The sequence below is a fragment of the Hyalella azteca genome, unplaced genomic scaffold, assembly GCF_000764305.2.
Source record: "Hyalella azteca isolate HAZT.00-mixed unplaced genomic scaffold, Hazt_2.0.2 contig15967, whole genome shotgun sequence".
Classification (NCBI taxonomy): domain Eukaryota; kingdom Metazoa; phylum Arthropoda; class Malacostraca; order Amphipoda; family Hyalellidae; genus Hyalella; species Hyalella azteca.
In genome coordinates this window covers 37,033-61,928 of record NW_025945795.1, presented here as the reverse complement: position 1 = coordinate 61,928, position 24,896 = coordinate 37,033, and the positions used below count along the sequence as shown (strand labels likewise).

At 38.3% G+C, this 24,896-nt stretch overlaps 2 protein-coding genes across 3 annotated transcripts in view; one reads left to right on the top strand and one right to left on the bottom strand.

Moving 5' to 3' along the window:
- Positions 1 to 2,421: 2,421 nt before the first annotated feature.
- On the bottom strand, positions 2,422 to 6,400 carry LOC108678521 (protein MIS12 homolog). Of its 2 annotated transcripts, XR_001931329.2 has the most exons (8): positions 6,193 to 6,400; positions 5,447 to 5,511; positions 5,093 to 5,194; positions 4,678 to 4,818; positions 4,162 to 4,233; positions 3,763 to 3,861; positions 2,898 to 3,476; positions 2,422 to 2,857 (listed from the first exon to the last, which is right to left on the bottom strand). XR_001931329.2 is itself a non-coding variant. In XM_018166971.2 (7 exons), exons 1-7 carry the CDS (start codon positions 6,290 to 6,292, stop codon positions 3,363 to 3,365), a joined length of 693 nt encoding a protein of 230 aa, XP_018022460.1. In that variant the 5' UTR covers positions 6,293 to 6,400; the 3' UTR covers positions 2,422 to 3,362. The 2 variants fall into 2 exon arrangements, 1 of the variants encoding a protein (XP_018022460.1); XM_018166971.2 differs by having other exon boundaries at positions 2,422 to 3,476.
- A 7,296-nt stretch (positions 6,401 to 13,696) lies between these two features.
- The window catches only part of LOC108678519 (kinesin-like protein KIF17), a 40,479-nt gene continuing 29,279 nt past the window's right edge, over positions 13,697 to 24,896 (top strand). Inside the window, exon 1 of the mRNA XM_018166969.2 lies at positions 13,697 to 14,042. Coding sequence (XP_018022458.2) covers positions 13,968 to 14,042 — 75 coding nt within the window. The 5' untranslated portion in view covers positions 13,697 to 13,967. The remainder of the gene's footprint in view (positions 14,043 to 24,896) is intronic.

Genomic DNA, 24,896 nt, shown 5'->3' with positions numbered 1-24,896 from the left:
CAACGCCGAAGAGGCTATGCTATGCTGGACGCGAAGTTTGAAGTCTCATTAAAATAAGAACTGTCATAATTTGACGCCTGCATGGGATGACTGCATTGAAGTTTGAAAACCCCCGAAAATAAAAGGAGCTAAAATGTAGTGAAATGCAGAACTATAAGACCTGAATGTGGTGACGGGAACCCAACAAATCCGTTAAACTTTTTTTTTGTATGAGAGAACGGGGGCGCATGCCGGAAGCCAGCTGTGCCATACTTCACACTTAGCTCATATTCCTTTCCATAGGTAATAACGCTGGAGTGCATAACGGCCTTGAAGTCAAGTGCTCAAAAGTCAAAGCCATAGCGCCGGATGTCCACAGCCACAAAATAAGCTTGCCAAAGGTAAACATGGCGATACTGCATCTGGCCTAACCTATATGAGCTGCAACCTTTCTTCACCCAAAACAAACCTGAGCAGACCTAACCCAACCTCATTGACTGTAGAAGTTAGAAAGGCGGTCCAAGTGTGCTGGTAGAGCCAGTCATTGGCTGCAAGAAGGTTGTGAGTCGGGACAGCGTAAAAAGGTTAGGCCAGAGTAGGTACAGCCGGGTTGGGAACTGCCTGTTTATGAGCGAGCATGCCTAAGCATTGGCTGAAGACCTACGGCGCTATTATCCTCCGGCAGTGTGTCGCTTGTCTGGATTACGGAGTTCAAGCGTAGTCTGCGGCTTCTAGTTCTGAGGCTGAGTAAAGTTAATGCATGGTGAAGCTAGGCGTTTGCTCCAGAGCTTATTTAGGAGTAAAATTTGTGGCCTACGGCTGCGCCCCCAGAGAACGGCATTGAAGAGGACTCGCGGATCTCGTGTAAAGATTTTGCGCGAGTTCACTGATTTACAATGTAGCTTAAGATCTAAGCAATGTTATAGTTATTAGAACAAAAATCTTACTGACTCATTAGCTATATCATTTAGACTGAAAAAGTACAGGAAGAAGATTTAGTACTAGATTTTCTCCCGTAAAAGTTATTAGCCAAGCTTTAAATTAAAGTAACACATTCAGTTATTTATTTATCAAATTTGCATGGGTCTTATTATGAGCTGCACTCCGTCAAGAAAGTGTGCAAAATTTTGCTTCTTATTTAAATTTCAACTGAGTAATAATTTGCAGTTCTTGTTTTGACATCTGATCTATTTTCATCAGTATACCATAGGATTCTTTTTCTCACGAAATCTTGACGAAGAAAACCAGGCTCTGTTCCAATTTAAAAGGTCAACTAATTTATAATGTCTTCGAACGGAAAATCCGATTCGAGCGAGTCACGTACATCGTACAACACTCATTTCTGAATTAAATTTATTTGAAAGTGGCCTGCATTAAAAAGTAAATGAAGATGTAATTTAAATTACCTAATCACCATAGAGGTGGAAGGTCTCAATTATTCATCACCCACAAGGGGCGGAAGGTCTCAGATGTCCAGCCCGCTGAAGCCGGCTCGAAAGAAGCAGCGTTAGCATCTCAAAGAGACGAAGTGACAAGGAGGGACAGGTTAAAAGCAACAGAAACCAAGACACTCGAACAAGAGGTCGCTTACACGGGACGTCGGCCGCCCGCACGAGAGAGACAGAGAAGGGAAATGTAAGGAATCCTACCTACATAATAACTTAACCCCACAACTGAGACCTGCATTCAGACACCGCGAGCTCAGCTGTGGGGCGCTCAGGAACAATCGTTAAGGTTCTTAGAAACTTATCTCTACCGTAGCTCAAAAGATGCTCGACAAAGTCGACATCTTTTATATGCAACACGCTATATTATAGAAGTGTGCTAGCGCTGATGATTTCGAGACGCTGTCGATTACGTAAAGGTCAAACCTCACACAAGGAAGATGTGGATCATGTCGATTGAACGTTAATTCCTGTTAGAAAACTATGTTATTCAATATGTCGGACATTCGAACTTTATGAAAAAAGTCACGGATACATTACAGATATATTGCGGTTATTTAATACTGTAAACTTAACTTACAGGAACACCATACATAAACCAGAACTGACACGCATTAAAACTATCTACATTTTACTGCAGACTCGAATGTAATGCTTTCTGTCAAAATTGAAGACTGTATTAGGCCATGATTGAACTAACTATAAAAGGTTGACCCACGAGAAGTTCCGTCTTTCAGATCAGTTTTCTTGTTACGTCACGTTGATCAAAAAACGTAAACAAACCCGTCATTCCCATGACGGATTGGTTTACTGGTTTGATCGCATTTCGGTGGTTGGTTAATGCCCGTGACGTCACTGAGATCAGCGACGTCACGGGCGAACAACGAACTACATCCGCAAAAATGGGCTTCTGATGGGTCAACCTTATATTAGTTCAACCATGGTATTAGGCAGCTCGAAGCCAAGCCCTATAATGTAAAAAAAAACACAGTTGAACAAGCGTTTCATTAATTTATCTGCGTAAAAGATACGAAGTTGAAACTTGTAGAAAATTTGTTTTTATTTCTATCTTTAGCGTCAGGTTTACCACACAGGTAGGTTGCGTTAAAAATGTAACTAACGAGAGCAAAAGTGATGCTTCGCAAAACAACGAAAGAAGAAAAAAATGGGGAAAAACATAGCATCTGTCAAATCCGTTTAGAGATCAAGTGGTCTAACAGTTACAGTAGTTGTTTTTGCTCCATCTCAACGGACACTTAAGCAACACTGAGGAAAACACGAATAAAGTGGGATATTTAAAAGTATTCCAAGACCCTGAAAAAGATTATACTGTTCTCTAATATTGGAGAAATGAGACTATAAAGTGTAACATTTGCTCAAAGCTACAAAGAGTTTTTCTGTGAAGTAGTGTGATCATGTGATGCATTATTGACCTATCTCGTGCATTATTGACCTATCTCGTGCATTATTGACCTATCTCGTGCATTACTGAATGGGTAGCATCAGTGATTACATGATTAAACTACAGCAGAGCAATTCTAACTTTGGGCCAATGTTACACTTGAAGGCAAATCTTGCCACAGCTGATGCTAGCAAGTTTATTGTCAAACAAAGACTTTATCGCATGATTATAAATGTCCAATATTTTATATAAATTTCAATCTCAAACTTAACATACTGCTCAAGCCTGTTCATTATTAGAACTTAGCAGGGGATAGTAAAATTAAGAAAGGCTCAACATAGCAGTGATCGAAACTTATTTAAAATCTAGGACTTACATGGAAACAAAACCCATTTTGAGTCACAATTTTTCGACGCAATATAGGATTAGCCCATTAGCTTGTCTAACAAGAAGCTCAGAACGGAATGTACAAATATTGCATAATATACTCATGAAGTGAACAATCATTAATATATAAATATGAGTTATAGGACCCTCTAAGATGGCAAGAGTCTGCATAGCAGCGCGTCGGCCTCGCTGGGTACGTTTGCGGCATCAACGACGCCCTCAGACAAAATTGATGACAATTGCCGCCGCACGTCGTTCAAGAGCTGCACAAACGCAATAATAAACATTAACATAATATTAAAAGCAAAACAAAAATGTTGATACAAATGTTGATACTTTTTTGTTATTATCTTTCTAGGTGTCAGTGAACGGCAAATTCTATACAAGGAAACAAAAGGCAGTTGGCAACTAATGTAGAATGCCAAAAAAAAAAAAAGACACAGAACATAATATACCTATGTACATTTGTAAAAGAACTGGTTTCAGAAAAATTCACCTTACATCACTCGAACCAGCATTTATATATACTTCATTGTTTTAAAAACTGACCTTTATCTCATCTGCTCTATGGTCTTGGATGAAGCGCAGATTATCCCTCAAGGAAGAGCAGGCAGATTTCGAGTCCTCCGAAAGAATATCATTTAGAACCTGGAAATTTTATCAATGATTATTCAGGAGAAATGCAAGCCATAAAAATATTTTTTCCTCTGCATTTCATAAAAATGTAATCAGAGAGCAAACTAAAAATAACAAACTTTTCTATGAAAATAGCATAAAATGTTGAAAGGAACAACTTGGTCATCACAGGTAAGTTGGGTAAAAAATGTTGAATATTCATAGTAAATTAAGCAACAAGGACTATTAGGTAACTCAAATGAAATTTATCACTTCATTTATTATCATCAATACAGAATTATTACAGAATTTTTTATGAAAGAATTGACTAACCTGTTCCTGCTGAACTAGCACTTTCTCGCCCACCTCCAACTCTGCCTTGAGGGAAGCCTGAACGTAAAGCTCCTGTACAAACAATCACGTCAATTCTAACTGCACATTTATTAGGCTTCATTATAAGATATCAGTATTCATCAACAGGTGAGATTATTTTCATGCTGAATACCGTATGCGTACAACATCACCAGTAGGAGCTCATCAAATCTTTTGTCCCACAAAATCATAGTAGCTAGTTATATTTTTAATGGAATGAGCAGCAAGTTAGGCTCCAAGCTCCACAAGTGGCCAGAGATCCTGAATTGAGAATAAGCCTGAACAATATGTTACAAAATAAAATGTAACCATATAGATATTTTATTGAACTGATTCAATCAATCTACCGGTAGAAACAATCAAAGTTTTTAAATCTTCTGTAATTCTACAGGTAGAAAACCCTCCCCCAACCACAAAAAACACAGTCAGACTAAATGGGAAAGATGATTTGCAATTGAGCTGTGGTCAACAACTCACATTGCTGTACTGGGTGTGCAAGTCGGCAATTTTATTCTTCATTGCTTCCACCTGAGAAGGGTCGGCCGGCTCACTTTGCAGAGCATCGCATGGAAGTAGTAGGTGGTTGGGCAAACGCAGCACCTCATCCAGCAGGTGACGCTATCAAAATGTCAGTATCAGCTATGCGCAAAACTTAGCGTGTACAGTTATAGTTGAAAACTTCCAAAATTAAACATGGAAATTTATTTTGTTTTAGTGCTAAAAATCAGTGAATGCAAAGTTAAATAGAACAGAATTGCCCTTTCATCTGCTTTTCACTAAATAAATTGAAAAACTACCTATGGTATACAAACTTAAGATGGAGTATTAATTAAAATGCAAAAAAAAAACACTTTAGAGTGATAATTGGAAATATCAAATTTTTACAACTTACTTGTAGTTTTCCAAGAGTTTTTTCTGTGTTCTTGTTTATAACACTCTTGAATTTTTCCATCCCTTTACTCAGGTCTGCTTTGCTTAGGATGTTCTCAGGTATCTGTAAAATAATATCGGTATCTATTTAAATTAAACAACTTTTAGAATTATTTTAAGCTAAAATATCTTTGCAAACAGAAATTATAGGTTCATTGCACAATGAAGGAGAATGAAATTTTTTCTTGTTTGCCACTATGATAGAATCAAATAAATAAAGCAAAAATTAAACTGGGCAAATGAATAATTATGAAATGAATTAAAATCATATTAATGTTCCATACAAGAAAAGTGGTAATAACACATTAGCTGTTACCTGAGAAAGGCTTTCCTCCAAGTCATCAATGGCATCAGCAATTTTTTCTTCAATCATCAGTACCACTGCACATTAAGGAAGTTTTACTTGTAAAACAGAAAACCAGGTCAATTTTTCTAACATAAAAACCTAAAACAGAATTGAAAGTTATAATACACTGAATAATCATAAAATACCTAGGTACCCATAAACCAATTAAAGTTAAGAAATATCAGTTTTTTTATTTCTTAATAGTAGGAATTACTGCCAATGTAGCAAGAAGCTTTTGATTTAAAAATTAATATTAATTATATTTATAGCTTGTAATACCTACACCTCAAGGATAATCATGAAAAATTTCTCATAATCCAAGCAAATTCTTTCAGAAAATTTGAGATGATATTGCAATAATGAGATAAGTTTGGAGTCTGAATAGATGAAACACACAAAAATATATTTTAAGTTAGGTATAACTTGAAATAAATTTACAAGAGTGACATGCTTACAACTCTTAAAAAATTTGAATGGAAAATTGTCATATGAACACACTATAAATGGCCCTTGCACAACAATAAACTTATAAATTTCATACTATTTGACAGAACCATGAAATTTAAACATACCCAGTAATTGCAGAAAAAACTAAAAACACAAATTTTAACTTTACACACTTTAATAAATAACATTATTCATCTTTATAAATAAATGTGTTTTGAAAGTTGAAAAATGTTTGACTACCAGTAGGTATGTCAAAAATATCAACTTACTTCCTTGCACAGATGATGAGGGAAGGAAGCCATAGAATTGTGTTTCATATTCTTCATTTGGGAGCAGGGCCACAGCATTGGAAGCTTGAGGGGATGTCATGATTAAAATTTCAGCTTAGATCTTAATTTTAAGATAATATAACTTAGGTTGTTTTTTGCACTTTTAGCATAGATACGTATGGTTAATTAATAACTACCTACTTCTCCTGGACAAAATATAAAAGATGGTTAATAATGTGGGTACCAGTTTACATTCCAGTTGGCTACTTGGAGGCTACATACTTATTCTACGTAAACCAGCTGGTGAATAAGTGTCAGAAGGAAAGCCACAACCAAGTTTGCAGATTGGATTGAGTTAGGGATATCAAACTGTAACTAAAGAGGGCAATTGGAAACTAAAGCTTAGCCGCTTAGAGAAAAAGAAGTGGAAGGCCGCGTGGCGCTAATAATAAATTTAGTGTGACGGCTTAGGGTGTTGCACACTTGGTCTGACTTAGACAGCACAGCACATATGTTAAACATCACCTTGACTGAGTGTAAGATTTGTAAGAAAAAAATTGTTCTTTTTAACATTAAAGATTGAATGTTTTTAATATGAAAGAAATCCCTACATCTTCAGTACCGTAAAATGGGGTAACTTTGACCACTTTTTCTTTCAAAATGATGCCATTTTTTTTACTAGATAAGTTAAACTTATATTGAAACATGCAAAATACAGGTCTATACTCTAGCTTCACTCACCATAAATTGCTTTCTCCTGCCTCTCATAGTTTTGATGTAATTTCAAAAAAGTGATGGTCTTTGTTACCCCAGCTCTTGAGGTTTCTTTGACTGGGTAGTAAAATCAATTTTATTTTTTGGTAAAATAACTCCAAATAACTCCAGGTTTTGGTGCATTGTAGTAGAACTCTTCTAGTTACATATGCAAATGACAAATTTGTGGGAAGTGTCATAATTTGCTAATTGGGGGCACCGCCCCCCAATGGGCAAAATGTAACCACCTAATGGCAGCCGTGATGGGGTAACATTGACCGGCTTGGAAATTAAGTTAAAATTACCATATATAAGACTCTGTAGAGTCTGAAACACAAAGAAAAAAACATTAATAGGTGTACGTATCAAACATAAAATATGTTATATAGGTACCTATGGTAATTTTAACTTAATTTCCAAGCCGGTCAATGTTACCCTGTCACGGCTGCCATTAGGTGGTCAAAGTTCCCCCATTGGGGCCACACTCAGGAAGATGTATATAAACGGGGAAATTTCTCGCGTAAATCAATCTAATTATATTTTTTTCGCGCAGACGTTTGTGCAAATCACGGTCATCGATTCCGCGCCGCGCAGCACTTGGCGCGGGCCGCGGAGCCGTATGACAAAGTTCTGATTTAGACACAGTTTTCATCTGAATGGAATGGCAACATCGTCTGTAGATGATTTCAAGTAACGCTGAACCAGCATTGCCAGATGGTATATTTCTATACCAGATTTCACAAATCTGGTATTTTCAAAAGGTGTCTGGTATGAATATTTCAGATCTGGTATATATGCCTAAATCTGGTATTTTTCTGGTATATTCTGACTTACTGCAATTGCCGCGCGTCCATATTTAAACTATTTTAGCTTTCTAAAAGTACGGCGCTGTCGGCGCACGGCGCATTTTTTTTACCGGCATAGTACGGCGCACCGCGCAGGTCGTTAAAATGACAATATAAATTCCCGCGCACCTGGCACATCTTCCTGACCATGGCATTGGGGGGCAGCGCCCCCCATTTGCAAACTATGAAACTTTCCTAAAATTTGCCATTTGCATATGTAACTAGAAGAGTTCTACTACAATGCATCAAAACCTGGAGTTATTTTACCAAAAAATAAAAAAATTGGAGGGGGTACTCCAACAGGCTTTAAATAAAAGCTCTTTTTTTGTGGGTCACATTATTGATTATTTAACCTATTAGTATTAGATATGCAAACTTTTCAAATCTTTCTATTGTGTTACGTAACCTCAGTATTAGGTCTTTGATGGCCATTGACAAAATTTTTCTATGTCAAATAGTTTTTGAGTTTTAGGAGTTTTTGTTAAAAAAACGAAAAGTGGTCAAAGTTACCCCGCCGGTCAAAGTAACCCCATTTTACGGTAGTAAAATTGAGCCTTCACTCAATTGGCAACTGGCAACTAAAATGCCATTAAGCACCAGCATTTGCCAAACAAAGTCTGGACTCTGGACCAATCACTGAGATGTATGCTTTAATTGTGTACCTATGTACATACTACCTATATCATTTTGCTCCCAGCCTCCCCCTGACCCAGAGGGAGTCAGGGAGCAAAACAAAGCAGCAAAACTGAAACTTGCCATATAGGTACTATGACCGGGTGTCAATTTAAGCAGTTAAATCTGCTTTGCAGCATGAGATCATTGAGATGTGATAATACTTTAGATTAAGTGCATCCAATTTTAATTGATGATCCAAAAAAGGGTGTTTTTTTATTTTAATTATATGTTTTTTGGGGAGTAGATTAAGAATATGAAATCCGTTTTTGGCGGTCGGCATCGGAAATTTTCAATGGAAGTTGGAACCTGTTCCTAACTGGACCTAACATGCGAGGATTTCGTTGATTGGCTAGGTTTTTCCGGCCGCCAGATGGACTCCAAAGTCCAAACATAGAAGGTGTCTGTTGTCTGTCAAAGGATGATAAATTTTGGAACAGAACTATGCTATCTGAAACGGTGAAACCTAACCTCAGATGCGGTGAACATAAAATTATGTAATTTAACAATGCCCGGAACTCGGAAGTTAGATTCAATCGGTATTATTGCAGATTAACTACATCCAAAAAAAAAGGGTGTTTTTTTTTTTGAATTATATGTTTTTTGGGGTGTAGATTACGAATCTGAAATCCATTTTTGGCGGTCGGCATCGGAAAACCGATTTTTTTCGCGACTTACTAACATGGGGGTTACCGTAAAATGGGGTAACTTAGACCGGCGGGGGAACTTAGACCACTTTTCGTTTTTTTAACAAAAACCCCCACAACTNTTTTGGCCGATTTCGCAGATTTTAGGCATTTTTAGCGCGATTTTTGGGTGCGAAAAAAATCGGTTTTCCGATGCCGACCGCCAAAAATGGATTTCAGATTCGTAATCTACACCCCAAAAAACATATAATTCAAAAAAAAACACCCTTTTTTTTGGATGTAGTTAATCTGCAATAATACCGATTCAATCTGTGGCCTGGTGGTGCACGGCAGATTCTATGCTAGGCCAGACTCCAGTGGAAGACAAAGCCCAGTGGTTCATGCTTCATGGCTCATTGGTTGATGTCCGGAGGACCGGAGATATCCAAGGCATTCGATTAAGGGCTTATTTGTTATTGGTGGTGCATGGCTGCACTCCCAGCCTCCCACGTCCCACCGTCACTAATAAAGACAGTCCCACGCTCAGCAAGCACTTAAGATCTGGAAACCTTTCACTTGCTGTCTTGCTCCAGTCAGTCCAGTGGTGTGAACTGTGAAACTCTAGAAAGTAAGTTGGACATGCTAAATGAGCACCGAATGCTAATTTGCCAGCCGCCCAGGCCGGCAGGCCCTGGAGCTGCAGAAGCTGAGAAGCAGAACGCCAGCAGCCAGAGTCCAGAGTCCAGACTGCCCGAGCAATTGAACAACAATCGCCACTGCTCGTGTTCGTCAACTCTGATTTCGAATTATACCCAAATGAATTGCAGAAATGAAGTTATCCGCAGCTGTGGATGACTGGATATGGCGTTTCAATTTCTGACTAATATTTAGAAAATTTCCGCATTCATCATCTCATTATATCATCATGGAAAAATTTTTTTGCTTGAAAATCTGATTTGTATGTTTTCGATAATTTTCTGATTGCAAAATGGTGTAAAATGAAATAAATGAGTTCCTCAATTCCTAACAGTTTAAAATTGATTGTTTCTTAATTAGGGAAGAGATAGGATCAACATATGGATTTGAATTAAATAAAAAAACACATATATACTTTGCAGAATACATTTGCACAGCTCTTACGAAAGCTATTTCTAAATCTAGTTCAACATTTGGACAATTTTCTAACCGTTCTTCCGAATTAATGAACTTCGATACACTGTGAAGCACTTTTGCATAGTTCTACACTTATAAATAACCTATAACTTTTTTAATCTCCATGTCCTTGTTTAATGACTACGAACTTTTTTTAATTTACAACGCTCGGTCGTGTGTGACACTAGTTTTGTATTAGGCCCACATATAATTTTAAATGGTAAGGATAGACAATAGAAAGATTTACCGCACAAGCAACACTGGGTCAACATTTCAGCGAAGTCGCTAAAAAGATTAATTGCTAAAGATTTGTGATTGCGGTCCTTTTTATAACCACTCTGTCCAATAATATTCAGCTGTCTCACGTAGGATTTTACATGAGTTTTGGTCCACCACGATATGATTTTCAAACGCCGGCAACGTGCGTTCTCAGAAGTTTTTTTCTTAGCCCGCTCACTACCAAATGAAATAATAACACGGTAACTATTTGAGTTGAAATCAATCATCATGTAATAAATTGTAGTCACTTTTCTATTGTGAATAAATCTGATTCAGAAATTTGGGACTAGCCAGATTCAGAGACAAATTTAAATTTATCTGAACCATCTGAATATTGGGTATTTAGCAATGAAATTAAATTACTACTAAAATTGCAATAATACGTACAGCTAAGAAATATCGATGCTCTGTGAATGCGACTTGACAAAATTGCTGACAAATCGGTAAATTGTCTGATAATCATATTATTTATTTAAAAGGACAATGTTATCGATATACTGAAGGATGGTTGCAGCACGTTTGTCCTACGATGCTTACGCAATTAGCTTGTAATTAGTCACTCTGTTCACTGCCGTTTCTTAACAACGTATGACAACTTGAGCTCAAGGTTTCTCGTGAATCTGCAAACACGCGTCAGGCAGCATGAGTTACCTGCTCGTTGGCATAGTGAGAGTCATCAACAAAGTGTGGCTCACCCAACACCGCGGCATCGGTCGCCCCACCACATGCAAGATCAATGCACACGTAAACATTGACCTTTATCCTCATTTTCTTTAGTTTTTTTTAAATAAGTAGTCACCTATCCATCCAACGCTGTATGTATAAATACTCGTATATTATATAAGTATCGTTACAGATACTAAACAACTATCCGTGACATTTCTTGTTGTGATCGTGAAACGTGACTGTTCGTAAAATATTGGAAGGTTGTCCGAAGAATAACGAGAGCTTAGGTGTCACGGCCGCGATGGTCGAGTTTCGTGAGTTCTGAAATCCGGTATTGGTTAGTAGCGCTCTACACTCACCAGGCGCAGCAATTGGTGGTACACTCTTCACATTTGCCTTAAGAGAATCCGAGGCCCAGCGGATGTCGTATCTATATTTTTCCTGGCACTTAATTAGTTGCGTAGCAGTTGAAATTTTTGGGCGAGGTGGAAAAAATATATTGGTATATTTTATGGTAGAAGTGTTATTTTTCACATCAGAAAATGCAAACTCAGCTATGAAATAGTGTACATTGGTCGATCGGAAAGTCCCGGTATTAAAGTTTTCATCGGGTGCCGTATCGAGTGGAGTCTGTTGTAGCAACTGCTGCTTGTCGTGAAGAACTGTTTTATATGCCGCACTCGCCAGTTTCCGACCGACCTTCTAATTCTTGTTTTATCGTGAAAAATAAAATATATAGCGATCAGCTTGGAAATATTTCTTCTATCTACACCCATCTGAAACGAATTCATTTAATGGAGTATTTCAAAATATACGATGTTGAGTGTGAACTTCAAAGCCCCACCTCTGTATTTAACTAAATTCTATACGACCTTTACCTCTAAAAAGCCAATTCAATAATGACCTCAATATTTGCGAGCTGGCCCTGAAAATGATATTCTTATATTGCCCTGAAAATAATATTCTTATACTGGCCCTGAAAATAATATTTACAAATCCAATAACATTTCGTAAGTTCATTCACATCTCTTCTTCTTAGCTACAATGATTTAGATGCAAGGAGTGTTAATCACATGCGAAGATATTGTTCCGCACTTATATGTCTTAAAACCTTTTTTATATTTATGCAAGGTTATTTATCATCAACATTTTCCTGTCTGTTGGAATTATTCATGCACTGAGATAATCATCAAGTTGAGTTCTGTGTTAATTACCCGTTTAATATTCTCAGTTAATTCTTATCTGTGCGTACTCGAGTGCTATTTTTTCCAGCCACGTCCAGTCCGTCGATCTTCTTTCTTCTAGGGAAAACTTGAAGGCAAAGCTTTTTCAAGTTCCTTAACCTTGACTGCACGAAAGTTTCGGCTCTCGTCGGCTCATAATGCGAGAAGTTAAGACCCACAAATTGCGTCGAAGGAAAGCGTCTTTTTTTACCTAGAGTTGCATCTCGGCCTTGACGCGTCTTCATTAGTGTGTATTTGGAGCAACTTGTAAACAGTCTTCTGGAAAAACATACAAATTTTTTTCAGAGTCGCGTATATTCTTCATGCCAATTAAAAGTTGAAAGTTCTAGTTTGAAATTTCGTGATTCATTTTTTTTCTGCAAAATGTTATTTATTTTATTTTTTTCATGCAGGTACAATTAATAGGGGATTCAAATTTGTACCAGTGAGAGAGATGAGGATATTTTAAAATTTACTTGCATAGAAATTGAGAGATTTAAAGCGCACTAACGGTTACTAGAGGAGACTTTAATTTACACTAGCGAAGACATGGGGAAATTTAAGCACGCATTGCAAAGACATGAAGAGATTAAGACAAACATCACCTCCAAGCTCTGTCATCAATATTTAGCCTCAACCAACGTTGATGACGAGTTATGTTTGGGATAATTAATTCAATATATTTGGACACCTCCAAGCTTCGACATCAATATTGAGCCCCACCCTAGGAAGATGACGAGTTGTGTTTGGGGTAATTAATTCAACTTATTTGGACACCTCTAAGCTTTGACATCAATATTTAGCCTCACCCAGCGTCGATGACTATTTGTGTTTGGGGTAATTAATGCATCACATTTGGCCACCTCCAAGCTCTGGCATCAATATTTAGCCTCACCTAACATTAATGACGAGTTGTGTTAGGGGTAATTAATTCAACACATTTGGCCACCTCTAAGCTCTGGCATCAATATTTAGCCTCACCTAACATTAATGACGAGTTGTGTTAGGGGTAATTAAATAAACATATATGGCCACCTCCAAGTTCTGGCATCAATATATTGTCTCACCCAAGGCTTGTTGATGATTAGTTGGGTTGAGGTTAAGCGATGCGGCATCACCATCGTAACTCAGGCTCACAAACCTGCGATCGATTTGCTGTCTGATCTCAAGGCTTCTCTCCCTCCAACAAAAAATCCTCAATTTTCTAAGAAATTGAGGGCGAAAATTTAATGCAAATGAGGTTTTTTGTTGGCCTGTATGCCAGTTTCTCACAATCACGTTCTTTTTCAGATCCATTTTGGTGAAAATGTGTCGAAGTTTTTACTGTACAGTAGGATATATGGTATAATTTTAGGGATATTTGTAAATTTAGCAGTTGTTGAAGTTTTATGCATCACTTCGAAATGAAATTATATTTGAGCTTAACTGATAATTACTCCAATGACATGAACGACCTAAACAGTGTACATTTGTAAACGGGAAAACGAAAAGTCGTTTTCATCAACATTTTTCTAATACTTTTGCAATCGTGACCGCAATTTATTGGATGACAAGTTACCATGCCTGCGGAAGCAGTAAAAGTCATCGTGAGATGTCGGCCCATGAACAAGCGAGAGATCGACCTCAAATGCAAGGTAAGACGCAAGCGCTTATCATTAATACCTTATCTATCCTCCATGCAAAGGCCAGAATGTGTATTAAAAACCTACAAAAGTTACCAAGCATAGTGCAGCAAACGTGAGCGGCGAAAAGGCCTCTACGAAAACTCAATCGTTTTCAAGTCAAGTTTATATCTTCACTTTAGTTTAGCTTGAAAATTAGTTGAGGTGTGATACATTTGGTGTGATACATTAAAAATCTGATTTTCAAATTTAAGTTTTATTTCCACACCTATGATTAGTAGTGGTATATACATGTACCTGTAGGAGCTTAAAACGTATTCTAACTATCATGCAGAATCATCGGATCCTTTGTGAAAAAAATCAGAATTCCTAACGGACGTGCAGAAAAACAGGAAGAATAACGTAGGGTTTGATCTTAACAACATTAAAAGCGGTCTTTGGATGGGATGCAGTACTAGATATGAACTTTACGAGCCCATGCTCATACCTGATGAGAACAAATGTCACGAGATTGCTTGAAAATGTAAAGAATACTGTTCTTCTTTTAGTTTATAGTTTGTCTTCATCTGAATAGCATTTTCTAGATTCAGGTAAGTTCTATTTTATTTTGGATCAATTGCTGCGTACGTCACATTCCTTCTATGAATGTGTTGCGTGGTATTTGCTAGTAGCGTCTGCTCGTTCACAGGCCGGTGGCCAAAGGTCACGTCTAAATACTTGATATGGACTCCCTGGTGTTCTTCGAACCGAACATTGAACTCAATACTTTTCCGCAGTGTTAATCCTGATACACTGCTTTCACTATACACTGTTCAGTGACCCGCAGTGTTAATGCTGACACACAGTGTTAATCCTGACACACAGTGTTCGTTATATGCAGTGTTAATGCTGATACAAAGTGTTAGTTATGTGCAGTGTTAATGCTGACACACAGTGTTCGTTATATGCAGTGTTATATATAATGCTGACACACAGTGTTCGTTATATGCAGTGTTAATCCTGATACACTGTGTTCACTACACACTGTTCACTGACCCGCAGGGTTAATCCTTATACACAGTGTTCGTTATCTTTGTTTGACCAGCTCGAAATATGCGGCCGTCTCGCACCAATCAGTTTTCCTCAGTGTGTTGAAACACGATAATCATCTCGCTAAGACCAAACTGTAAATTCTTTAGATTTCTAATGAAATGTAATGAATAATTCAATGTGTTTTTTAATGGCATAGCAAACTGTTTCCTTTGAACTAGGACAATACAAAACATGACTGGCTGAGTTGTCACGGCACGACGTCTTATTTTTAGTGCACGGCATAATTCCATTTAATAACATGATGCCTCATCCCCCATGCACGGCACGATGCCTCATCCACCATGCACGGCACGATGCCTCATCCACCATGCACGACACGATGCCTCATCCCCCATTACGATGCCTCATCCACCATGCACGGCACGATGCCACATCCACCATGCACGGCACGATGCCTCATCCACCATGCACGGCACGATGCCTCATCCACCTTGCACGACATGATGCCTCATCCACCATGCACGGCACGATGCCTCATCCACCATGCACGACATGATGCCTCATCCACCATGCACGACACGATGCCTCATCCTCCATGCACGGTACGATGCCTCATCCACCATGCACGACACGATGCCTCATCCACCATGCACGGCACGATGCCTCATCCTCCATGCACGGTACGATGCCTCATCCACCATGCACGGCACGATGCATCATCCACCATGCACGGCACGATGCCTCATCCGCCATGCACGGCACGATGCCTCATCCTTCATCTCCATGTAAGCCGATGTAAATTGTGCACGGTAATTGCAACGCGGACCAAATATTGCGTTGACTACGAATACAATAATTCTAATGTAGAGTTTATAAAATGTAAAGAATTTATCTTCTTATATTCACTTGTAAATCATTTGGTGAGCATATAAAGGCTTGGCGAACTTGATTGTGTTAACCTGTTGTATTTCATCCGAGCTCTTTTCGTATTTGTGCGGCAAATGTAGTGAAAAGCGTGATATAAATCAAAAATTTTTTGAAAAATAGCAATTGAATCCATGAAATAAATGTGGGGGATCCCATAAGGCTAATTAAAGTACAACTATATATCGGATCGGTTGGTTTCGAAACCGCTACAATTTAACTTCGAAACGCTACAACTTAGGACCGGGATTTAACACGAATTGCAGAGGATAGTGTTCAAAGTGTATTTTGTTAAGTATGGAGGTTGCACCTGTAGAATGAACGAACGGCTATAATACTAATTGCATAATACATATCGAGATGAATAAATTAAGTACATTATATAAGTTAATATAACAAATTAGATCAATATAATAGGATCTATTTAATGTCTTACCCCAAACATAGGCGAAGCAGGCTGTTATGATACTACGGATAACTGAATCGACGAAGAAACAAAATGTCAATCTATAAGAAGCTAGGATGGTTTACGAAAAAGATAAATATTCTAGAAAATTAATAAAACGGATAACAGAGATAAATTGTGTCCCTACGCAACCATTATCTTTTACCGTATTTATTTTTCAACTAAAACCCCTAAACATTACACATACATTCGCAAACATGGAATTCAAATACTGAATTTTCTGAATATTTAAATACTGTATTTTTGAAGTATTTTGGGTACTGTATTTTTACATAATATCGGCATCGATAATGAGAACAATCATAATGCGTGTGAATGTAATCGCATTTTATGCATCAGTTCACGCATGGACGCTATAGCTGCTTTAACCGGTTGAATTATTGAAGGCAGTGACACGGTTGCATGAGAATCGAAGACTCAGGTTTGTCCCAGTGCGACCTAAATGTCTTTAATAATATTGAAGTACGCTAGGGTACTAAGACATGCATCAAGGATGGATGAAAAGTGTACGCATGTTAAATAATTTGTTATTGGACGGTTTGAATGTTAACGGGTTGACACAACATGCCAACGAAATATCATTGCAGTTGCTCAAATTAAAATTCACGTGAATAGTTTTCAATAACTTAACAAAACTCGGGATATAAAAAGTTAACATTCTATTCTCGGGGAGAATTACATAATTCACTCGCTTGAGTCTCTATACATTCTTAAATTCAGGTGCCCATTCGCTTGAGCAATATCATCATCGAATAAATAAAGGATTGGGGAATGATTCAAATCCACACTCAATACTTGTTTCTTCTGTTGACGGTAGCTGACTTGAGGCTTGAATTTCAAGAACTCCCGTAAATATGATCTCCCAAATAATTAAGCATGACAAATAAATAACGCGAGTGCGATTTTTCTGTAAAGCTCTTGGCTCGTGTGACATCCCACAATGTATGATAGAGGAGCAATAAATTACTTGATGTCTGAAAAATAAACCGAGATCTCCAAGCTTGTGACGCGAACGTCCGGCTGCTCCATCCATAGTTTAACGCGTCTCCAACTTTTCTGAAGGAGTTAATTTTTACGAAATCAACAGCCCTCAATATGGATGAATATTAATATTATATATACTATTTAACATCCGCCCTACTAATTGATTATTCACATTATTCATGGCTCTTGATGGGCCTTGTCAACCTAACAATATTTATGACCGAATTATCGTCTATATACATTTGCCATCACATACACTATAACCACCATTATTTCTTTGGAGGATGAACCATTCTGAAACGTTCACGGCTGGAAATCTTCATTATTAATGAACGAGACGAGCTCAGCACACAGCTATTGATCGGATACCCGACCTCCAACGATCTGGTGCTGAAATGGTGATGGCAGCTGTGCTGCCATCACGGCAGGTGTGCTGCCATCACGGCAGGTGTGCTGCCATCACGGCAGATGTGCAGTTATTTTTCCACCCTGTGTTTTGAGAGTTTTTTTATACCAGGCTATAACTCTTAGCTTATGAGAGTTACTCCGATTTTCCTTAGGCATTAACTTTAATTAATTAAAGGCATTAATTAGTCATTGAACTTTCTGTAAGAACATGGACGTTGTTTTGCTACCCGTATGTCAACGCATAATTTTGAATAATTTGATTCCTAATAATTTATTTTCGAAATTAAAAAGCAAGAGGGTCGGGCAAATGGGATAGATGTATGATAAACATTCCAACTTTCTGCGTACATTTAAATCCTGCGCCCTCATGCGATTTGAAGCTGAACTTTCCGTCTTCAATTATTGATAGAAATAACCCCGTTTGAATCAAAAGGGTATATTATTTATGAGAACCACTAACCCAGTCACTTATCATTAAGTTTGACCTCAATTTGCCGTCTTGGTGGACCATTAGTAAATAATTAAAAGTTCTCAATTGCACTAGTGTCCTTCAATCACATAGAGTTTTCTTGAGTCCATCATAGTTGTTTGACTAGCGCTAGGTACAAGGTTTATAGTCAGGTTCGTTCGCCCTAGATTGCGTTGTATGAAGAGGAATGACGGCAAAATTGTCCTTGAAACCTGTAATTCATGCGAATTTTTAATGGGTCATTTCATTATTTCATATTTTCATTTCGCCATAGACAGAAATATTTAAATTTACGCCGCTAATAAAAACTTATCATAATCGTTTATTATAGATTTAAATACGAAAATTTATATGGAATAATTAATTTTGTACATTTTTCCCTGAATCCTAATAAAATAACGATAAAATGGTAAAAGTTTTGTGATAAAGTAGCAGCCTAAAAATGCGCAGCGAAACCTTGACTCTTGCATCGATTGTGCCTAGCGTTGCCTGGAGACGCTACTAGCTCACTGGAGCCCTATGCTCGAAAGTTCTTATGGTGCTCGTAAGTTCTAGGCCGATCTCCGGTCCGTTAGTTCACTGGAGCCCTATGCTCGAAAGTTCTTATGGTGATCGTAAGTTCTAGGCCGATCTCCGGTCCGTTAGTTCACTGGAGCCCTATGCTCGAAAGTTCTTATGGTGATCGTAAGTTCTAGGCCGATCTCCGGTCCGTTAGTTCACTGGAGCCCTATGCTCGAAAGTTCTTATGGTGATCGTAAGTTCTAGGCCGATCTCCGGTCCGTTAGTTCACTGGAGCCCTATGCTCGAAAGTTCTTATGGTGATCGTAAGTTCTAGGCTGATCTCCAGTCCGTTAGATCACTGGGTCCCTATATTCGAAAGTTTTTATGCTGATCGTAAGTTCTAGGCCGATCTCTACACCGCTAGTTCGCTTGTGATTCGATTAATCTTCTGGTATGATTGTTCGAGTTGAAATTTCTTGTGATTGGATGGCTTCTTTTAACCCATGAACGATATTTAGCTGGCTTAGTTTAATCCCAAGATAGCGATTGGTTGTTCTTGTTCAAACTCTTTATTGGCTGGCTTAGTTTTTACTTTAGATTATCGATAAGAAGACTTAGCATTAGCGTTAAGTTGTGATTTGCTGTCCAATTAGCCTTAACCCCTAAATTACGATTGGCGAGCAAAATCCGGCCATTCCTATAGACTGAAAAATGAACTTGAAAGAGCTTCACTAGTAGAAATTTGTTATGAAACACTAGTGACAATTTGTTATGAATGTATGAGAAACATTCGTGGGGCATGTAATCAGGTAAATTTATTTTACATGTAATTAGCTACAGTACAGAGAGTATTGTAACAAGCTGCATGTCACAGGAAAACTCTTAATATTGGAGCACAATGACGAATCGTTATATAGTTCTAGGCCGATCTCCAGTCCATTAGATCACTGGGGCCCTATACACGGAAGTTCTTATGTGGTGCTCGTAAGTTCTAGGCCGATCTCCAGTCCGTTAGATCACTGGGGCCCAATATTCGAAAGTACTTATGGTGCTCGTAAGTTCTAGGCCGATCTCTACTCCGCTAGTTTCGCTTTTGATCCGATTAATGTGCTGGTATGATTATTTTTTATATTTTTTGTGATTAGATGCCTTATTCCAACCCCCCGAACGATATTTTGCTGGTAATTAGCTAAATCCCAAGACAGTGATTGGTTGTTCGTTTTCAAACTCTTTATTGACTGGCTTAGCTAAATCCCAAGACAGTGATTGGTTGTTCGTTTTCACACTCTTTATTGGCTGGCTTAGTTAAATCCCAAGACAGTGATTGGTTCTTCTTGTTCAAACTCTTTGTTGGTTGGCTAAATTTTTACTTTAGATTACCTATAAAAAGACTTAGCATTAGCGTTATATTGTGATCGGCTGTTTTAGTCTAAACCTCTAAATTGCGATTGGCGAGCAAAGTTCAGCCATTCCATGTAGATTGAAAAATTAATTTGAAAGAACTTCAATAGCAAACATTTGTTATGAGTGATGTAGCTTCATGTATGAGATACACTCGTGGGACACGTAATCAGGTAAATTGATTTTACATGTAATTAGCTACAGTCAAGAGAGTAATGTAATAAGCTGCATGTCACTGGAAAACTCTTAATATTGGAGCACAATGACGAATCGTTATAGAAACGTTGTCTTTATTAACTAGGTTTGAATTACGTTACCTCACTTTATTGAATACCCTTTGTATTGCCAGAAGCTTTTTCACTGATATGCGAATTAATTCCTATAATTGTCTGTAAATAGGAATATTCCGCTAGGTGTAGGTGAATTTTCCATTTTAGCTAAATACACATGTAGAATACATCGCATATCCTCCATACACAAAAAAATCACGCACTGAAAAACACACAACTCGGCCATATATGCACAACTCGGCCATATATGCATCAAATCAAATGACATAAAAATACACGCACATAAAACTCTAAACAAACATTCATAAAGACACCATCGATCGCTCACCGAAAATAAAAATAAAATTATCGCTCGTCCAACACACGCGCCCGCAAATGAGAGAGTAAATACAGTTTCACAGGTGAAATAAATAATACAGTTTCATAAAACAGTTAATACAATACAGTACAGGTAATAATACACAGTAAATACAGTTTCACTCGCGTTACGAACGTGGTCGTGAGTTACTTACATCGTCCACTGTACCTGCGCGTTATGAACGTGGTACACATTACGTAATTACGTGCGCGTTACGATCGTGTACCACATTACTTCCCATGCATGTATGTTAACCTAGAATTTATTCTTAAAAAGTCCCACCACGTCCCCCGGTTTGTTTATAAGGCTGAGTTATCATGCCTTTGCTAATCGGCACTCATCTTACCATCGTTTCGTACCTAATATCATCCCTTACCATGCACAAAAATTCAAATTTTAGCATTCAACTGAAAATATTGACTCGGACAATATTTATTTAATTATTGCTCACGTAACTTGATTGAATTGAATCAAACTGTAACTTCATTTGCTGCTCTTCACATTTGTATGATAAAATTTTAATTATTTCTATGCTAACCCGCGCAAAGGTTACGTGCGTCACGTGCATAGTCCACATTACGTACGTTGCGTACACGGGCCACATTACGTGCGTTGCGTACATGGTCCACATTACGTACGTTACGTACACGGGCCACATTGCATGCGTTGCCTACATGGTCCACATTACGTACGTTACGTACACGGGCCACATTGCATGCGTTGCGCACGTGGCCCACATAACGTACGTTACGTAAACGGGCCACATTGCATGCATTGCGTACATGGTCCACATTACGTACGTTACGTACACGGGCCACATTGCATGCATTGCGTACATGGTCCATATTACGTACGTTACGTACACGGGCCACATTGCATGCGTTGCGTACATGGTCCACATAACGTACGTTACGTACACGGGCCACATTGCATGCGTTGTGTACGTGGCCCATATAACGTGCTCCGAGGTCGTGACGCCACAAATCGATGTGCATTTGCCAATCAAAGTGAATTTGTCATGAGCCGACGGCATGGAGTGTAAGCAAACAAGAAGCCATTGTAAGAAGTGCACCAGCGACATAACTGCATTATTGGTCGATAAAATTCTGCGTCTGCAACACAATTGCATCCTGTGGACCGTAACATTTTGGTCGATTATCCTGACTGTTTAATCGTTGGTTTATGATCCATACTTTTTAATTTAGATCTATTATATAGACTGTTTTATCGTGGGTGGATAAAACTGAAGTGAATTTGTTGCTTGATTATTAGCATTGTTTTATCGCGGCTCGTTTATACAAAATTTTATCGTGGATTGATTATACAGACTGTTAAATCATTGGTCAATCATCCTGACATTAACATCGTGGGGGCCATATTCGTGACAGTAACATCATGAGGCCATCATCGTGACAGTAACATCGTGAGTCATCGTCGTGACAGTAACATCGTGAGGCCATCATCGTGACAGTAACATCATGAGGCCATCATCGTGACAGTAACATCGTGAAGCCATCATCGTGACAGTAACATCGTGAAGCCATCATCGTGACAGTAACATCGTGAGGCCATCATCGTGACAGTAACATCGTGAGGCCATCATCGTGACAGTAACATCGCGAGTCATCGTCGTGACAGTAACATCGTGAGGCCATTATCGTGACAGTAACATCGTGAGTCATCGTCGTGACAGTAACATCATGAGGCCATCATCGTGACAGTAACATCGTGAGTCATCGTCGTGACAGTAACATCGTGAGGCCATCAACGTGACAGTAACATCATGAGGCCATCATCGTGACAGTAACATCGTGAGGCCAGCATCGTGACAGTATGTATGGGCGGTGTATAGGCGGTGTATGAGCGGTGTTGGGCGGTGTACCGGCGGTGTATGGGCGGTAGATGTGGACTGTATGAGAGTGCCGTGTGATGGGAGAGTATGTTGCGTGTAATACAGCTAGGGGTATGTGTAGTGTTTGTGAGAAACAAAAGACATGCGTGAACGTTAAGACTGACTGGCATGCGGATGTGTATATAAAATATTTCATGTATTCGTGAGATTGACGTGCGATAGCATTGATAGTCAATGAGAGCGACATGCATGAGTATTTAATTACTTAACTGAGTTAATAATTCCATTATTTAGGACCATCCCAGTGGTTGCTGCCAATAAGGAGTAAATGGTAGATATTAACGGTATAAGTGACACAGAGGAAGTATATTTTGAATTTTCTTGCATGAATCCCATGTATATTTGTCAAATTTCGTGTGTTTGAAAGTATGAGTGTTTGAAGTCTGGCACCGAAAATAAATATTGGCTGATCGTGCCTTTATCCACGTTTCTTATGGTAAGGGGCTATTACTTGGGAACTTTTTTGAATGCTGTAATCATGTGCTATTGGGATACAGAGGTTAAGGTGAGATTAGAAACTAAAATTTCAAATTTAGGTCTACATCTAGTGCTTTCTCTAAAAAATCTGAAATTTTGGTAAATTTATATTCTATTTGAAAGTAACAAGTTAACGTTTTCTAAAATTTCAAAATTTGACGTGAATGAGGGTTCCGTGCAAAATTTTGGTTTGAACAGATTTTCCATCAATTACGGTACTTCAGTTTCAAAATAGTATACTAAATTTTTAAGGACGTCAGAATATTCAATGACGCGGTTCTCAAACTGCATGCATTATATATCTCGGTCAACGCCGATCTTAGCAGCTAGTATGCAATAGGATATGAATGGTTTTCCCACAATAGTTACGATTAAATTTGAGATCTTGTTACAACATTTCTCTTTAACTTCACTTCTTGATTGTTTGTCTGTCTGCTCCAAATTTTATAATCGATATTTGACACATTTCTGCCTGTCCAATTGATCCGAAATTTTACACACTTGCGTAAAGTCGGAGACAATGCATGAATCAGTTGACAGAATAAATAATTTCGAAAATGTCATTTTTTTATATATTAAAAACTGAAAAATTAATTTGTCTTAATATTCGGAAATAAAATTAGAAATTCATTTTACATGTGTAACATTGGAGACACTTGATTCTTTCGAAGTGTTGCCTTTAAAAAAGTAATTTAAGCGTATATTATTGATCTCAATCATGCCACATCAGTGGCCATGTGACATAATTAATATCACTGAAATACTCAACTCAAAAATTTTAACGAGTTTTGGGGCTGCTTGGTGGATTCAGCCTTCGGGAACTGAATAGACTACTGGAGCTGATCTGGCTATCAAAAGACACCAGGACTGATCTGGATCTAAATAGCCACTAATAATGATCTGGATTTGAGTACCCACCTGGAGCTGAATAGCCACCTGTAGTTGAATAGCCAGCCACTTGGAGCTGAATAGCCGACCATCTAGAGCTGAATAGCCCTTTGGAGCTGAATATATACTCTCATAGTGCTGAATAGCCACCTGTAGCTGAATTGCCAGCCACCAGGAGCTGAATATACGTATAATCTCATAGTGCTGAATAGTGACCTGGAGCTGAACAGCCAGCCACCTGGAGCTTAATAGTCAGCCAGCTAGAGCTGAATGGCCAGAGCTGAATAGTCTCCTGGTGCTGAATAGAAATATATTTGCGCTAGAGAACCTGCATGGGTAGTATAAGCCAAAAAGCTGGCGTGACGAACTGAGGCTTAAGCTCCTACACTTCCTTTATAGCGCATAGAGCATAAAGCATAAAATCTGCGGTTATTGCTGCCAGGATTTCAGTATCTTTTCCATGGAAATCATTTTTTCTTTCGGCGCTGATCTTTACTTATATAGAAAAGAGAAAATCTTTGAAAATTATCAGATAAAATAAAACTCTACTGAATAATTGTGAATATAATGTTTACTGAGCGCTACAGAGAAGCTTAACTGAGGGGCTGCACGGCATGGCGAATGCATCTAATCATGAAGATGATGCAAGTAATAGTGATATTTTCTGTTTATTTTCGTGGTATTCTTAATGATACTTTTTTGTAGTGGTATCATTATGATACTTTAGTGTCGTAGTATCATTGCGATACTTAATTG

What these genes read in the sequence shown, in the direction of transcription:
- LOC108678521 (XM_018166971.2), bottom strand. Translation starts at nt 6,292, where the DNA reads ATGACATCCCCTCAAGCTTCCAATGCTGTGGCCCTGCTCCCAAATGAA. An exon ending in TGCACACCCAGTACAGCAAT is followed by an intron (nt 4,234 to 4,677) that starts GTGAGTTGTTGA and finishes TTGTTTGTACAG; the next exon opens with GAGCTTTACGTTCAGGCTTC. An exon ending in TGCTAGTTCAGCAGGAACAG is followed by an intron (nt 3,862 to 4,161) that starts GTTAGTCAATTC and finishes TAAAATTTCCAG; the next exon opens with GTTCTAAATGATATTCTTTC.